Source organism: Elephas maximus, chromosome 15 (genome assembly GCF_024166365.1).
Source record: "Elephas maximus indicus isolate mEleMax1 chromosome 15, mEleMax1 primary haplotype, whole genome shotgun sequence".
NCBI lineage: Eukaryota > Metazoa > Chordata > Mammalia > Proboscidea > Elephantidae > Elephas > Elephas maximus.
The window spans coordinates 74,087,260-74,106,143 of NC_064833.1; the positions used below are offsets into that span (position 1 = coordinate 74,087,260).

The 18,884-nt window shown below is 38.6% G+C and overlaps 1 protein-coding gene across 2 annotated transcripts in view; it reads right to left on the bottom strand.

Moving 5' to 3' along the window:
- The window catches only part of PREX2 (phosphatidylinositol-3,4,5-trisphosphate dependent Rac exchange factor 2), a 377,098-nt gene that overhangs the window by 53,522 nt on the left and 304,692 nt on the right, over nt 1–18,884 (bottom strand). For both annotated transcript variants that reach the window (XM_049853516.1, XM_049853518.1), the window contains exons 36-37: nt 15,004–15,070; nt 14,307–14,497 (exon numbers count right to left, since the gene is read on the bottom strand). In XM_049853516.1, coding sequence (XP_049709473.1) covers nt 14,307–14,497; nt 15,004–15,070 — 258 coding nt within the window. The remainder of the gene's footprint in view (nt 1–14,306; nt 14,498–15,003; nt 15,071–18,884) is intronic.

Genomic DNA, 18,884 nt, shown 5'->3' on the forward strand with positions numbered 1-18,884 from the left:
ATTGTGAAAAGTCTATTGACAACTAGAACAAAGCACCAGATGGAAGAAGCTAATTGTGTAATGCTGCATAGCTGTATTTTCCCTGCTCCATTTTATCACCTTACACTAAGGAATCACTGTGCACCTGAGGGCTAACACAGTATGTTAAACACCGATCAATCCCTGAGTAGCCACAATGACTTAACATAAGCAGAGTTTCTGCAAAATTAATATGGAAAGGCCTACTGCTGACATATTGATCTTCCTCACCCTATTCACCCTTAGCAACGCCTTTGTGACAAGTGAAGAGCTTGAGAAAACTGCCACAACTCAGTGGGGAGTGTATAAATGTAATATCTATGTCTTGTTCCCCGGTTACAGAGAAGGCATTTTCTTAAGGAAATACAAAAATACTTCCACAAAAACAAGTTCACTTTCATTTATTTAGTTATTTATAATAAAATATTCCACCACCTAACTGTCAGTTTGTTGTACTGTGGAGGCTTGCATGTTGCTACGATGCTGGAAGCTATGCCACTGAAATTTCAAGTGCCAGTGGGGTCACCCATGGTGGAGAGACTTCAGTGGAGCTTCCAGACTAAGACAGACTAGGAAAAAAGGCCTGTTGATCTACTCCTGAAAGTCAGCCGGTGAAAACCCTATGAATCCCAATAGAACGTTTCCTAATATAGTGCTGGAAAATGAGCCCCCTATGTTGGAAGGCACTCAAACTACACAGTGGATGCGACAATGGATCCAAGCATACCAACGATCACGAAAATGGCACAGGATGGGGCAACGTTTTGTTCTGTTGTGCTGAAAGTCACCATGAGTCAGAGCCAACTTGATGGCAACTAACAACACAAGAAGAAAATATTAAATACCTAGATTCTCCTTTTAGGAAAATTCAAATAACAGTATAACAACAGTGGCAATCCAAAGACTGGTAAGTACTCATACAAGCTTCAAGTGTATTTTATAGAAACAACCTGTGGACGCATATTGATGTTTTTGAATTATTAATTATTTGACTTTTGTCAAACAGACCAAACTGGTTAAGTCTTCCTGTGACCATTGGGTTCCCATGTGGCTAGTTATCTAGGGCTGCTATAACAGAAATACCACAAGTGGGTGGCTTTAACAGAGAGAAATTTATTCTCCTACAGCCTAGGAGGTTAGAAGTCCGAATTCAGGGTGCCAGCTCCGGGGGAAGGCTTTCTCTCTATTGGCTCTGGAGAAAGGTCCTTGTCATCAATCTTCCCTTGGTCTAGGAGCTTCTCAGCACAGGGACCCCAGGTCCAAAGGACATGCTCTGCTCCTGGCACTAACTTCTTGGTGGTATGAAGTCCCCCGTCTCTCTGCTTGCTTCTCTCTTTTATATCTCAAAAAAAATTGCGTTAAATTGTAGGCTAATTTTGTAGATTGAGTCTATATAACTGCTGCTAATCCCATCTCATTAACATAATAGAGATTGGATTTACAACACGCAGGGAAATCACATCAGATGACAAAACGGTGGACAATCACACAATACTGGGAATCATGATCTTGCATGGTATTTTGGGGGTACACAATTCAATCCATGACACCACGTTTCATAGTCTGAGAGCTGAATGGCAAGGGATTAATAAGTATAGAAGAGAAGCAAAGAGATAGAAGGCAGAAAGAATTCTGGAAAACTACTGAACAGAATGTAGAAGTGACGGGTGACAGCTGGAGTGAGATCCTGGTGGTGGAAGCAGAGCCAGATTGAGAACTTCACTCGCTCCATGTATCTTAAGGCAAAAAAGCAATTGAATTTAAGGGGTACATTTTCAGCCCTGCACAGGGAATTAGCCATGAAAAAAAAAAAATTTTTTTTTTTCAATATAGCCTCTGAAAATTCTAAGCATCTATCTTTAAACCAAAGCTCAAAAATCAACTGCCAGGCAAAATCATCCCATGTACCTCACTCCTTTCTACTCAAGCACATGAAGGCATGTTTTCCTTTGACGTGGTTTAACAGTTGAGGTTAGCATACAGAAGAACACTGACCTTTGAGGGATAGGTAATTAGGTGCCTAGGCACCTAAGGGTATTTGCTACGATGAAAATATGCACGAATGTGAAACATCTGTGTGTAAATTACGATCTTAAATACCAAAATACCACTGCCACCAGGTTTTAAGCTGCTTCTCCACAGTTTAGATTTTGCAGCCTGGGTTCTTTAATAAATTTATTTCATTTTTATTTTACTGTTTGGGAGTAACAGGTTGGGTACCTATCTCAGATAACTGAAGTTCCTCAACACTACCTCTCTATCCCTGTCTTCTACATTTTGCCATCTGACTTTTATTCTAACTCCCCATAGGTTCTCTGACGACATCAACACTTAAAGGGATGGCCAGTGAGTGATTTTCATCTGTCTCACCAATTCTTTGACACTGCACCTTAATTGGCTTCTCTTTGATTCCTTTATTCAAGACACCAAATAGAGCTCTGTTTGATTTTGTTCCTTTCTAGCTGATCCTTCAGTATGTTTTTCTGAAGCTCCTTCTCTGTCGCTGCCCATCAGGGTGCAGAGGACTCGGAGTGGTGGAGCACAAGGGAACATTAACATTCTATATCACTCCCTGGTGATCTTCCTTCTTTCCTCAGGTTCCCTGGTTGGCAGATGATGATTCTTTTCTCACACTTCCACGCCTTCTCCTGGAATACTTCCACCCTGCTTCTAATACCCACAGCAAATACCCAGAAAATTCTTAGTAACATTCTAAGTTCAGCTCAAGCATCTCCCTGTGATGCATTCTCTTTTTGTGTACTAATTAATCACCTTCACATCTGTTTTTCTATAGCCCCTTTATACATATACCTTTGAGTCCCTGGGTAGAGCAAATAGCTAAGGTTGGTAACCAAAAGGTTGGAGTTCAAGGCCACACAGAGGCACCTCAGAAGAAAAGCCTGGTGATCTACTTCTAGAAAATCAGCTACTGAAACCCTATGAACCAACCAAAACCAAACCTGTTGCTGTCGAGTCGATTCCAACTCATAGCGACCCTATAGGACAGAGTAGAACTGCCCCATAGAGTTTCCAAGGAGCACCTGGTGGATTCAAACTGCCGGCCTTTTGGTTAGCAGCTGTAGCACTTAACCACTATGCCACCAGGGTTTCCGAAAACCCTATGAGGCAGCGTCTATTCAATGGCACCTGGTCGATTTTATATATATATATATATGGTAAAGTAAAGGGTCATTGAAAGAGAGGAAGACATTGAATGAGATGGATTGACACAGTGGCTTCAACAATGGGCTCAAGCATAACAACAATTGTGAAGATGGCGCAAGACCGGGCAGTGTTTCGTTCAGTTGTACATAGGGTCACTATGAGTTGGAACCAATTTGCCGGCACCTACCAACAACAACAACACATACACACACATGCATAAATATATATACCTTTCATCTTTGCTGACTATACATCCAACAAAGGACATTCCCACACAGGTACACCTGAAACTCAACATAGAGCAAATAAATTCAGCACCCTTCACCACATACTTTCTGCCACAAAGAAAACATATACTCCCCCCTTTGGCCATCCCCCAACCCCATACGCCAAGCTGCACAGTCAGTATTATTAACAACCCTCCCTGTCGTGTATTCTGTATTTCTCATCAATCATCTACTCTTGTTTCCCTCTTCAATACCTTTCACATCTACCCATTCCTTTCTATGCTCTGCCCACGACTCAGGTGGAGACTCGTCACCCTTTGCTGTACTGTTGTAAAACCCCAGCTGTTGCACTGCCTCCATTCTTGTCCCATCATAGACCGTGACAGAGCGATCATTATTTTTTAAAAATCTAAGTATGCTATTCTTTTTTCTTTTGGCCGGGGTAGGGGGTGGTGCTGAAAACTCTTCATGGGTTTCCTTGGGCCTCCAGGAGGGAGCACAAAACCCTTAACATAGCAGACAGAGCCTTCCATTCTCAATCACTAGCCTAAGTTGCTAGCCCCATTTCCCAGTTCTTCCCTCTAACTTTACTGCCCAGAAATAGCAAGCTGTTTACTGTGACCGCCACAGTAAACCCATGGAGCATGCTATTTCACACCTCAGTGTTGTATTTACATACTATTCCTTGGCACTAAACCATCCTTCTCCACCTCCATGTCCGGGTAAACGCTATTTGTACATAGAAACCAGTAACAGGTGTTACCTGACCCCCTTCCTGCTTAACAGGAATTTAAATCTCACTCTCCTGTATTCTCCCTGAATATGTTAAATGACCTGCAGCCATTTAGGATTAATCCCCTAAAGCAGAAACTGTTTTCTCCTCTCAGCTTCCTCCACACCATCTGCTCTCCTGCTCCAGGTTCATATATAAAAAGAAGCAATTCTTAAAGTGCAGACAAAACATTTCTATTGCTGAACTGTCCATATTTCTTCCCTCCTCTGGATGGTGGAAATGTTGGCTTGGTATGTTTATTAGAATAGCTATAAATACATTAACTCTGGAGCTCTCAGAAATAGAAAAATACCAGAAAATGCCTGGGGTTTTATTTTGCCTACAATAAAATTTTGCAGGTTTAGAAAAAAACAATAACTTTAGTTTATTTTAAATAAATATTGAAGGATCAGGTCCTATTTAACAGTTCTTAAAATAGATTCTGTATATATCACATTTAAATAGCTATATACAAATAAAATTTAATAATGTAAATATTCAAATTGTACTAATAAAAAAAATTTTTTTTTTTTTACTAATATGCTCAAATAGTAAAATTGAGTTTGGCAAATACAGATGAAATCTGATGGTTACATACGCAGAATATTTTATCTGAATATATTTATTGTGTCATGCTTACCTAGAGTTTTCAAATTTTAACAATGGAATGTAATCAAGTATAAGCTCTTATTGCATATGTACTGAAATTGAGGCCTGTTTGGCCAAGACCCTAGGCTGCAAAAATGGTTTGTACTAAGCTACTAACCTTAACGTTGCTGATAGAAACTCACTTGGTGATACTGCAGAAGAGCCTGGTGGTCTTCTTCCATAAAGGTTACAGCCACGAAAACACTATAGAACAGTTCTACTCTCTAATGCATGGGGTAACCATGAGCTGTAACTGACCCAACAGCAACAGGTTTGGTTAATTTTGGTTTTGAGCAAGACCACTGATCATTAGGATGTCAGAGCTGGACCCCACTGCAAAAAGATGCCACTCTCTGAGAATTAATGTTTTATTCCTCTTCTTTCAAAGTACACCTAGTTTTAAGAAAACAATGGACATTTTAAAATAACAAAATAATCCAATGTACTAATTTATCAAGATTCATATTAATTGCAAAGAAAAATCTAGGTAACAGGACAACAATCCAAAATCAAACCAAACCCAGTGCCGTTGAGTCAATTCCGACTCATAGCGACCCGATAGGAAAGAGTAGAACTGCCCCACAGAGTTTCCAAGGACCGCCTGGCGGATTCGAACTGCTGACCCTTTGGTTAGCAGCCGTAGCACTTAACCACTATGCCACCAGGGTTTCCAGGACAACGATACCACATGAAAATGTGACCACCTTTATGGGCTAAAGAACTTTTATAGAACATGATAATGGAAAAAGGGAAAAGGATGAAGCTCCTATATGTGAAATATTTGATTTCTTCCTATAATTTTAACAGAATATACCTACATTGTCTATCAAATTGCAGAGTTTTATATGCCTTTTTTATAAATCAGCAAAACTCATAGTTGAAGGTTTACGTCTCATGAAAGACATACATGAGAATAATTATGATTTACATTTATGGAAAGATAGTGCTACCAACCTAATCATGAGTAGCAGCCCTCTCACTGTAGTATTTTTTTTTCCTCTTCCAAAGATTAGAGTATAATTTTAGAACTTCTTACTGGAAATGTACCATATCCCAGGATCATAAGCTGGCAGAAATATTATTTCTTTCCAATGATTTAAATTCAGACGCTTATCGTCTTACTGGCTCTCTTGGATCATTTTTGCACAAAAGATAAATGGGTACGTTTGAAAGCTTCATTTTCATATTGCAGTAATTAATTTTTTTCTGTCCCATACCTAGAATCCACGCCATACATGGAAATCTCCAGGGTAAACCCACCCTTCTTACTTAATTGTCTCCATTGCACAGCAGAGAAAAAAATGCAGCTTCATCATCTATCCTGTTGGAAAATCTTGATGACCTAAGTTTGTTACCTTGAATGCTCTACTTTTACAAGCTTCTACATTACTTAATCTAGACCTATTTGTCAATTTGTCCTTTAATGTCACGGTAATGACAGAATAAAATATTGCTAAGAAAGAGTCCTTCAAAAGTTCAAACAAATAGGGTTTTTAACTGATAGTTAACTGATACAAATTTTTTTAAAACATGAAAACTGAGAGACATTACATTCTTAATCCTCATTTTGAATAAAAACTGCTTCATTAACGAAATGGCTAATGCATATTTCTCTTTACTTGTTTTTATATTTTAACTCCTGTCTTTCGTTTCTCCTCCCAAATGTTTATAATCATGCTTTGGGTCTGCACTATGGTTACATGATGGGTTAAACCAGGGCTTCAACCAGTTCATTCTGGGTTCAAATCCCTGCTGAGAATTCACATTTCTAATAAGTTCCCGGGAAATTATACCTAAGAATCACCTGGGGTCTTGTTAAACTGTAGATTCTGATTCAGTATCTGGGGTGGAAATGCAAATTCTCAGCAGGGAACTTGTTAGAAATGCAAATTCTCAGCAGGAGTCTGAACGAGTTCCCTGGTTCAACAAGCTACTGTGGAAAGGGAAGGGGGGTAGATGGCTCTGGGAATGCAACCAACACTTGTAATATTGCTAAATATGAAAATACCTTAGAGTTCCAAATAGCTGACTAATAAATGCACTTTGGAGATACATTGTCCAAAAGTACACTTTTCAGTTAAGTTAGTGACTTTTTAATTTTTTTTTTAACTCCTAGACTTTTTATATGGAAAACCTGGTGGCGTAGTGGTTAAGTGCTACAGCTGTTAACCAAGAGGTTGGCAGTTCAAATCCTCCAGGCGCTCCTTGGAAACTCTGTGGGGCAGTTCTACTCTGTCCTATACGGTCGCTATGAGTTGGAATCAACTTGATGGCAGCGGGTTTGGTTTTTGGTTTAGACTTTATATGTGTTAAAACTAATTTTTAAAAGAGTCTAATACTGGATTACACAGGTGGTAGCCAGCTTGATGTCCATCGTTACTAACTCTTTTTAACAATGGGATCAGGCCATCTTGCCACATTTCCCTTCTCAAACCTGTGCTGAGTTCTGTACAGAGGGTAGTATGACGCCATCTGGAAGTAGTTCTGGTGAGCCCCGGGTGCCATAAGGCCCTCTTGATGACACTACTAACAAACCCCCACCGCACGACCAAACACAAAGTACATTAGCTAAAAATGCAGAGCCTTGTCCCCTTGAAGAGGTTCATCCTCACAATACAATAAAGCAGAAGTTAGTTTCCAGGTACAGATCTCCAGCGTCTTGGTTTAAAGACATCACAGTTAGTCAGAAGCAAGGGGCACCGCTCAAATAGCCCGCCGTCTGCATGGTCATAACAAGCCTCACATCACAGACGCCCCATTACTGAAGATACAGAGGGAATAGATGGTGTGGACATGAACTCTCTTGAACAAGTCTGTAAAGGGAAAACTGTGATTCCAGACTCCTTGCCCTCTCTAGAAATTTCTTTTGACAAATCCTGTAGCCTTTGAGGTAGCCTCCAGAAATTTTCATCTACTTGTTCCTGTTGGCTAAGAAATTAGAAACTAATATAGTGGGAGGAAAACAGGCTTTTGGTTTTGGGACTCAGTAAGTTTCATGCACTGAGTTTTATAACATTTGCAGGACACTGACTGATATCAGCTAAGGGAAAACAGTTGGCTATTAAGCAGGTGTGGAAATAAGGAACCAAACAAAATAAAACACCACGCTGAATGGAAGGATGCTGCAGGATGAAATAAAAGGGGAATTTAGAAATCCCTGTAGCACACTTTTTGATTGCCTGCAGCAAATTACTGGCACAGGGACAAAAAGAACTTTAAAAGTCACAGTGTTGATTCGATACCTTAAAAAAGGTTCAGTTTGGCAAAAAATAATTTTGTCTATATAGCAGGCACATGTACAACATAAATATCACAAACCTGTAGAAAAGGAAATTCAAAAGATTTCAAATGTTTGTACTTTTTAAGAATATGAATTAAAACAATATTGAAATACAATTTTACATCTAGTACAGGGGCACAATATGTATGGGGAGTATAATACCATCTGCAGACAAGGGAAGGGTAAGAGTGCCATGCACCTACCTATACCATGAATTGTACTGCTGAAGAGAACCATCCTTTTGGGAATCAAAACAACAATACAGTAAGCAAAAAAGGTTTCACGTCTTTGGCATGATAATTCTACCTATGGGATTTTTGTTTTGCTTTAGCCTAATAAAAATATTTGTGCCTATTCCAAAGAAAGTTGATCCAACAGAATGCGGAAATTATCAAACAGTATCATTAGTATCACACACAAGTGAATTTTGCTGAAGATCATTCAAAACTGCTGTAGCAGTACATCAGCAGGGAACTGCCTGAAATTCAAGCCAGATTCAGAAGAGGATGTGGAACCTGGGACATCATTGCTGATGTCAGATGGATTCCTGGCTGAAAGTAGAGAATACCAGAAAGCTGTTTACCTGTGTTTTGTTGACTATGCAAAGGCATTCAACTGTGTGGATCATAACAAATTATGGACAACGTTGCAAAGATTGGGAATTCCAGAACACTTAATTGTGCTCATGAGGAGCCTGTATATAGATCAAGAGGCTGTCATTCGAACAGAACAAGGGGGTGCTGTGTGGTTTAAAGTCAGGAAAGGTGTGCGTCAGGATGGTATGCTTTCACCATACCTATTTGATCTGTATGCTGAGCAAATAATCTGAGAAGTTGGACTATATGAAGAAGAACAGGGGCATCAGGATTAGAGGAAGATTCATTAACAACCTGCACTATGTAGATGACACAGCCTTGCTTGCTGAAAAGTGAAGAGGACTTGAAACACCTACTGATGAAGATCAAAGACTACAGCCTTCAGTATGGATTATACCTCAACATAAAGAAAACAAAAATCCTCACAACTGGGACCATAAGTAACATCATAATAAATGGAGAAAATACTGAAGTCATCAAGGATTTCATTTTACTTGGATCTACAATCAACACCTATGGAAACAGCAGTCAAGAAATCAAAAGATGCATTGCATTCGCCAAATCTGCTGCAAAAGGTCTCTTTAAAGTGTTAAAAAGCAAAGATGTCTCTTTAAGGACTAAGGCGCACCTGACCCAAGCTATGGTGTTTTCAATCACCTCATATGTATGCAAAAGCTGGACAATGAATAAGGAAGACCAAAGAAGAATTGATGCCTTTGAATTTTAGTGTTGGTGAAGAATATTGAATATACCATGGACTGCCAAAAGAACAAACAAGTCTGCCTTGGAAGAAGTACAGCCAGAATGCTTCTTGGAAGCAAGGATGGCAAGATTTCATCTCATCTTCTTTGGACATGGTATCAGGTGGGACCAGTCCCTGGAGAAGGGCATCATGCTTGGTAAAGTGGAGGGTTAATGAAAAACGGGAAGGCCCTCAAAGAAATGATTGACACAGTGGCTGTAACAATGGGTTTAAGCATAACAATGATCATGAGGATGGCCCAGGACTGGACAGTGTAAATATGGTCGCTATCAGTTGGAGCTGACTCAGTGGCACCTAACAACAACTATAAAAATAAAACGAAACTGAAATGTAAAAAAAAGAAAGAAAAATGCTTCTCTGCAGGTATTACATGCAACGGAGAAAGAAGAGAAATTGTTAAGCTAATAGTTTACTGAATTGTGGTATACTGCCTGGTTGGAATAATAAATAGTGAATAAAATAATGATCAGACTTTGAATATATACATATCCGTACATATTGTGTGCACTTTGAATTATATATAGTATATACAGGGTCGCTATGAGTCGGAATCGACTCGATGGCACTGGGTTTGGTTTTTTGGATATATTTATATGTTACATATCTGTATATAATATATACTATATGTTTGAATATGCATGTAATTTTTAAAAACAAAGTAGATTATTAAACTACATACATTAATAAAACTATGTTCAAGTGTATGTTGATACAGGTTGCAAGAGATGACAGAATGAAAATTAAAAAGCTACGTCAGGATAAGAAATTTTGGAAAAATTTCCATTTATTAAGCTACCTTTTAGCATAATGTTATCTTGTGAAAAAGGTAAAAACACTGATTTTTAAAAGACATGGTCCTATTCCTCTCCAAATACCCAATACCAAGGGAGATACTAAAACTACGTGAACGGTAGCAGAGAACATGGTCAGGGAAGTTCCTCGGCAGACTTGTAACACATGCCAAAGATTACCCTAGGAAAGAGAATTTAACACAAACAAGTTGATTCCGACTCATAACGACCCTATAGGACAGAGTAGAACTGCTCCATAGGGTTTCCGAGGAGTGCCTAGTGAGTCTGAATTGCTGACTTTTTGGTTAGCAGCTGTAGCTCTCAACCACTACACCACCAGGGTTTCCAACACAAAGAACGAAATCCAGGCTAAATGCTATAAGATTTTAATAATTCATCCTGAATTCCATTCCTGCTAATCTCAGTCAGTTGTATGCAGCCCCGGCATCTGATTTCAGGTGGGCATTAAAACATCTAGACATCAATACTAATTAAATCTACTCTTTCTTTCTGAAAAACAACATTCTTCCCTTTAGTCTCAAACATGTGCAGTATAATCCAAAACTTAAGAAATATTGTAGAGCCTCTTTTTTGCCAAATAAAATCAGAAAAGGCAGGAAATCGATTATCTAATCTGGATACCGTGTCACTATTTCTCATCTTGGTTTTCAAAATAAATGAGAATCATATTTTGTGTGAGATTTATTTTGATTCCTATTGTGAGCTTCTCCCCTTGTGGGAACCTGAGGGCAAGCTGCAGTTGTTGTGGTTGTTCAGTGCAACTGCAGGTATGCATCTATTTGGGTTTCTCTCTAGTGGTCTGAACTATAATTACTAAAGGGCAATCATAGGAACCACCTTGCATGGGATTTCTAGTTCCAACAGAAAATCAGCACACATTTTATAATCATGAAAAACCTAAACAACCTTCACTGAAAAAAACCAACGTTTGGGTTAAACTCTCACTTTATTCTACAAAGAGTCCCTGGGTGGTGCGAACCGTTAATGTGCTCACCTGCAACCGAAAAGTTGGCAGTTTGAGTCCACCCGGAGGCGTCTCAGAAGAAAGGCTGGTGATCTACTTCCAAAACACTGCCACTGAAAACCCCATGGAGCACAGTTCTACTCTGACACACATGGGGTCATCACGAATCGGAATCAACACAACAGCACCTGGTAACTCGTTATTCTGGGTGACAGAAAAATGAAACCCCACCATTATCAAGTAGTTTTAACCTTGATTTCAGCACCTGTCAGGATACATTAGTGCCTAGATCTTAATAAATGTCTCCGGAAATGAACTAACTGGAGTTTTACTTATTTCGAATTATAGAAATGGCGGTCAAACTATTTTCAAGCTTTAATGTTACTTGTTCTAATATACCAACCAATTAGTACAGCAATTAAGACATAGTTGTGGGACATCAATCTATTTCTCTAATACAACATCAATCAGATTCTAAAATTGCTCATGGAATATGTGAGAGAATAATTTGGACAAATTAGTCATGGTGCCTAGGATTAAATGGCAGATTTGATTGCATTAACTTTCAGTAAATTAATGCAGAGGTAATAATGGGTGCTTGTAGTAGTTTCAAAGTACAAAGTAACCCCTTGGTTGTCACAGTGTATCAGACCTCAGATGAGTAGGATATTGTACCAGAGTAAGACATGAACACAAATAATCAAGACAATGACATTTTCCTGAGATCAAAATGAACTCCTTAGAATTCTCTGAAAACATTAAGCACGTCCCCATTTGTGCTTGCTGCTCCCTATGACTGGGAGGTTCTCCTCTCAGATATGTGCATGGCTCACTCCTTCATTTCAGACAGGTCTCTAATGAAAGCCTCTCCCAGAAGGTACTATCCCTTCTTCCCATCCTATCACTCTGTACCCCCCTTACTCCGACTTCTGTTCTTTTTTGTATTTATTCCACAGGTCACATCACATATTCATTTGTTTACTTCTTTATTATCTATTTCCACCCAACATAACACACATTACATGAGAGCAGAGGGACTTTATTTTGTTCAGTGCTGCATTCTCAAGACCTAGAATAGTTCCAGCATGAAACTGATGGTCAATACATATTTACTGAATAAGTGAATGAATGACTGGTTGCCAGGGAACAGGCTGAACAAACACAGGTTCAGCAGAAGGGAGAGATTACTTTTCCGTTTGTAAAAATATTATAAGATAGTATTTTATTTGTTAAGTTGCAGACTTGGTACTTTCAATTAAGCTTAGTAAGTTTGCAACAGAGTGCAAGGTACACAGCCATTAAAATACAGGGGGAAGCACTGTGTATTCTGTTAACCACGAAATATAATCCTCCTTTCTGAGAATCAAAGTCCTGCCACATCTCTTAAGTAAGATCACACTGTGCAAGGCTTAAAAACTAGAGTTCTGCCATGCCAAGTCAAAATGGGATTTCACAGATGAAAGACTTCTATTTTGAAGGGCCTTTCCCTCTCTCAAACCTGACTCATGAAAATCCAATTCAAAGATCACCTTCTCCATGGAAAGTTCCAAGTTCTAACCATCTCAAAGATCTGTTTTCCCTTTGATTCTTATTTTTCAGCTATAACTTTCCTAGGACATTTTCTTTCTTTTTTTGTTTTGCAGTCTGTTTTTTTTTTTTTTTAAATGTTATTGTTCGTGCTTCATTGTCTCCCACATGAGTGCAAACCCTCTACAGACAGGAATGATACTACACAGCCAACCAACAACACCAACTACAGTCCTTTGCATGGATTAAGCACCACGTCAATTTGAATGAATACATTTATATCTTTCTCAAAATCTAGCTTGCCTAGTACTGAAGAGATTCATCTGGTGGCCGAAGACCACCTCCCAACTTGGTTGAAAATGAAGACTATCTGTATTATTATTTCTACCTACGTGGTTTCACTTCCTTGTGGAAATGGAGGATGACAGAAGAGGAGCAGGTGATTATGCAGAGAGACTTGGCACAGGATTCACTACTTACATACCTAGCCTGATGTAACAGTGGAATTTGGACACCAATCTTTACTGCCCCAAACATGGCATAGTTGCCTAAGACAAGCTGCCTGAATAGGACCCACCCAAGATTCCCCCTTGGAGTCCCTGGGTGGTACGAACAGTTAATGCACTTCGTTGATAACTGAAAGGTTGGAGGTTTGAGTCTACCCAGAGGTGCCTTAGAAAAAACGGCTGGCAATTGATTTACTTCCCAAAAATCAGCCATTGAAAGCCCTATGGATGAGAAGACAAGGGAGGCAGAGAAGCTAGAGTACTGGAAACAGAGCAACCAGGGCACAATTAATGAGAGTGTTGACATGTTGTAAAATAAATGTAACTAATGTCACTGAACAACTTGTGAAAAATTTGTCAAATGGAAACCTAAGTTGCTCTGCAAACTTTCACAAAAACATAATAAAATATTACTAAAAAAAAACCAAACACTATGGAGCACCGTTCTACTGACACATACAGCATCGCCATGAGTGGGAACTGATTCGACAGCAGCTAGTTAAGATTCCCTCTTATATTTTCAGGAAGACCATAACCATGTGGTCTCCTGGACCATAATTCTGCCAGGAGTAGGAAGACAACAGCAACCCCAATGCAGGATCTAGTTCACAACCGTTGGGTTATAGGAATCTGAACCACTGAAAAGTGGAATGTCCATCAAGTGCTGTGAAAACAGTTTCATTTAGCTCATTGAATCAGCAACTATTAGGCAAGTTTCTATAGTGAATAAAACTGACGCACATTCTTGTATCTAACGTACACAAATATAAGGTCGATAAGAGTCTGGGCTGCAATTATATAAATGTAGGATGGATGCATTTGTATGACTCAGTAGTCATTAAAAATATATGAACTAAAATGAGAACACATTGTGTAAGAATTATCTAATTTCCAAAATCTTATTCCAAATACATTTGGGTTCTGCGAATGTTTCCACTGTTAATTTCATGTAGCCAAAATGTTAACAAGAAGCAACAAACAGAATGCTGAGTCACAAAGATGCAAGCAAGGTGGGCAGGCTCACGTACCTGTGCACACCGCTGTTGCACATGATGACGTGGCAGGCGCCCAGCCTGTTGCACAGCTCCGAGGAGACTGACAGCAGGCCAACCCCGGAGGCGCTGCACGCCGTGTTCGCACAGGCTGCTGTACGCTTGGATTTGACAAACGAGGCGATGAGTCGATAGAGTTCATCCAAAGCATTGAGAGGCCTCATTAGCTGCAGAAAAAGTGATGGACATTAAGTTAAAAATGCTCCGTAGCTGGACTCTAAGATAGAAAATGATACTGGTGAGGAGTGGGCTTCTCGGATCAAGTAAACACATGAGACTATGTGGGCAGCTCCTATCTGGAGGTGAGATGAGAAGGCAGAGGGGGACAGAAGCTGGCTGAATAGACACAGAAATAGAGGATGGAGAGAAGGAGTGTGCTGTCTCATTGGGGGGAGAGCAACTAGGAGTACATAGCAAGGCATATATAAGTTTTTATATGAAAGACTGACTTGATTTGTAAACTTTCACTTAAGCACAATAAAAATTAAACAAACAAAAAACGCTCTTTTCACACAGGAGATAATTCACAATTCTTACAGCTTTCAATTAATAGTCTAACATATTATTTTATTATGGAGGTACCTACACAAGGCTCAAGAACAATAGCAGAAAAATTAAATAAGTGAGGTATGTAAATGACCAAGCATCAGTAAAGGGAACCATCCATTATTACCTTATCTACATAAGCAGCTTTGGATGTGGAGTTTGGTGGTGAATTTGACTTGTCCAGGTAGAATGCCCTGTTGGAATCCAAAGAAGGCACGATCATTTATTGCTAGAAAAAACTAAAAATGAATAAAAACGTTCCAAGTTTCACTGACTTTCTTTTAAAAACTGGTGAATAAAACAATCTTTGAACTCTAGTATAGAAAGGGTGGCAAAAAAGTCGACAGTCATCCATTAAAAAGACAAAAAAATGACTAAAGTTATCATTATATATTGTGTGGCTTTAGAGAGATTACTCAATTTATCTAAGCTTTAATCTCCCCATTTGTAATTTGGGAATGACATCAGCTTCTACTTCACAGGACTGCTGAGAAGGTTAAATGAGTGAATGCAAATAAAATGTTTACAACAGTGCACAGCACAGAGTCAATGCTCAGTGTCTGCAATAAGTTATGTTATTAATACAAAAGCCAAAGAAATATATTTTCTTGTGACTACTGGGGAACATTATCTAGTTTTCCTTTCTTGTGCAACTATAAAATTATAAAAATAATATTTAAAAGAAATGAATTTTCAATAGAATACTTAGCCTAATTCTTTCAGCCAATAAATTATGTTCAGATTGGAAGTTAAACTCTTTTTCAAGACACATTGGCTCTTTTTTTGTCACCAGAATGCCATATGGTAATGACTATTTCAATACACACTAAGTGAAATCCTCATGGCCTGAAAAAATTACATGCAGTTTCCAAAGAATTACAGTTGGGTTTGCTTAACTATTGGCTCATTATTAAACAGAAGTTGTCTAAGGGATGCCACATGAAGACAAGATACATGCAGTTTTATTTAATCTAGTTATCTATTTTTGATGAGGTAAAATTATTTGCAAGATGTGAGCACAATAGTGATATACAAAAAAAATCCTATATAGGCTTCTAACTGGTTCATTCCAGTTCAATCCCTTGCTGAGAATTTGCATTTCTACCCTCCCCAGATATACTGAATCAGAATCTGCATTTTAACAAGATCACGAGGTGAAATGCTGTTAAAATGCAGATTCTCCTTCAGTATATCCGGGGTTGGAAATGGAAATTCTCAGCAGATAGTTGAACTAGAATGAATCTGTTCCAAGCCCTGGTCCTACAATATTTGAGTGAATGTCATACTAGATATTTGAATAAAAGCTGATTAGATTGGAAATTCATATTACCTTTTAAAACCTTAAAATATTGGCAGATTATTATCAAATGCACAGGTAGCAATGGGCAAAATCAGTGAAGGAATGCTAAGCCCAGTACTGGTCCTTCAACCAGGAGACACACACACATGCACACACACACACACACGTGCACACATTGCTATTCCCATTACTCATAGTAGTACTGTCACCCGTTTTTTGTCTTCATAAGATAAAGTAGCATGAATTAGTCAAGTTTTACACTTTAAATTAGAAAAGCTTTAACTCTAACTTCCAGAATGAAAATTAAGTTCATTTTTAGTGATAATTTGTTTCTTAAATCTTACAATTAAAAAAAAAAAAGACAGTTCAGCATCCAAAGTTGGCTGTTGCTCATTATACTTCATTTTGCACTCCTAAGGGATTTCCAAGCACATCTGTAGTTCTCTCCCCTTCTTCCCACAGCTACTCATTCTCTGGGGCATATAGTGCTGCCAGGAAGGTAGGAACACAGCAAGCTGGAGGTAGCATCCAACTCTCAGTGATGGGGTTATGGTGACATGTACCACCGCGAAGTCGAGCACATGCCAAGTGTCATGAAAATATAGTTCCATTTAGCTGGTTGCATCAGCATCTATTAAAGGCACCAAATTGAAAACAAATACCTACTGTGATTAAAACCAAAGGAGTTTAAGATATCACTTAAAATTTTTCTAGATTTTTCCAAGAAGGAATAATGGCTATCAGACTAGGAAATGAGCTTGAGTTGTGTGAGGTAGAAAAATCATGCAAAGGGGCTGGAGCTAGCTAAAAGTGAATGAGCAAATTCAAGAGGCCAGAAGGAGTAGACTTTGTAGGACCTTACAGGCCATGATAGGGAATTTGGGTTTTATTATAAGAGTGCTGGGGGCCACTGAAGAGAAATGGCCATGTAAGAAGACTGGCTGTTTTGTAAACTTTATTGCTGTACATAAAATTCATATTATACTGTAAGTTCTGTGTGTCTCTTCATTTCAATTATACAGGTGGGTGTTTAGGATAAAGAAAACCCGTTGCTGTTGAGTACATTCCAACTCATAGAGACCTCATGTGTGTCAGAGTAGAAGTGTGTTCCACAGGGTTTTCAGCAGCTGATTTTTTGGAAATACATCACCAGGCACCTCTGGGTGAACTTGAACTTCCAACCTTTTGGTTAGCAGCTGAGCATGTTAGCTTTTTGCAACACCCAGGGATTCTGTACTTAGGATAAAAAAAAAAAAATTATTGCCATAGAGTCAATTCTCATGGTGATCCTATAGGACAGAGTAGAACTGGCCCCGTAAGGTTCCCAAGGAGCAGCTGGTGGATTCCAACTGCCAACCTTTTGGTTAGCAGCCAAGCTCATGCTACTGAAAAACCACGTGCACGCTACCATGCTTTAACGAATCTTAGCATTTTGCCCTATTGCTTCGTTACAGATACAGCTGACACCCCCATTCACCTCCACCCACATCCGTTCTGGTTCAATCTCTCCCTCCCTCCCCAGGATAACACACTCTGAAGCTTTTATCACTTTCATGCTTTATGTTTCCCGCACTGTTAGTCCAAATGAAGATATCAAAGAGTAGGTGTGATCATTCCTCTACATCCTTGTTCAAATTGATGTGATCAGTTTTTCAACTTTTGTTTTTACTTTCAATTTGCATATATTTGTTAGTCATTTGTGTTTCTTCTTTTATTTTCTTGCTCATTTTTTTTTTTTTACTGTTGTGTAGTTTTACTTTTCTTACATAAAAATTACTTGCTACTTTTTTAACAGCAAGAGCTATATTTAATGACTTTAACATTTCTTTTCCTTTTTTTTTTTAAATCGTACACTTTCTTTCTAGGTTCACTTCCTGAAGAATGTCCAGTTTTAAAAACTGATTATTCAATTAGTATTTCCAGACAGTGTCTGTTTGTGCTATCTCTGGCGTAAAATTCTAGAGTCTAGATTGATGGTGATTTTTCCCCCCTTAACACTGTTCTTGGTGTCTAATTGTCTTTGTTTTGGAGCTAGTCTATATTTTTTCTTAGATAGGTTAAGATTTTTTTTTTTATCCTTGATGTTCTGAGGTTTTACCACGAAGTGCTTAGGTATAGATTTATTTTTATCCACCTAGGTTTTCAGAGTGTGCAAGCGTTGTCTTCAGTTTTCAAATAATCTCAGCTAATAGCTCTCCACAAATTGCCTTTCAACCATCATTTCTATTTGTTTCTTCTTCTGGGACTTCCATTAGACGTATATTTGCATGCTTGCTCCCTCCTGACACACGTACACACAGACATTTTGTTTCCTATCTCATTCTTTCATCACTACATCCTAAGTGATTTGTCCTCAGGAATATGTTCCAAATGAGTAATTTTTTTCTTTGTGTCCAGCCAAGCCTTTATCCTTTCTGCTGGGAATTTTATTTCAATGACTATCTTTTTCATTTCCAAGATTTCTGGCTATTCTTATCCCATTTCTATCTCTAATAGGTAAACTCCACAGTAGACTGTAACAACTCCAGCATGGATATGGATTTTATTCATTTTATTCTTTGTTGCATCTCCAGCAACGGATGAGACATAGTATGAGCCTGATAAATATTTGTAAATAAATAACTGGATAATTTATTATTTTTGTTTCATAATTTCCTGAATTTCTTTATAGATGGTATGCCTTTATTTATATCTCAAGCATCCAAAAT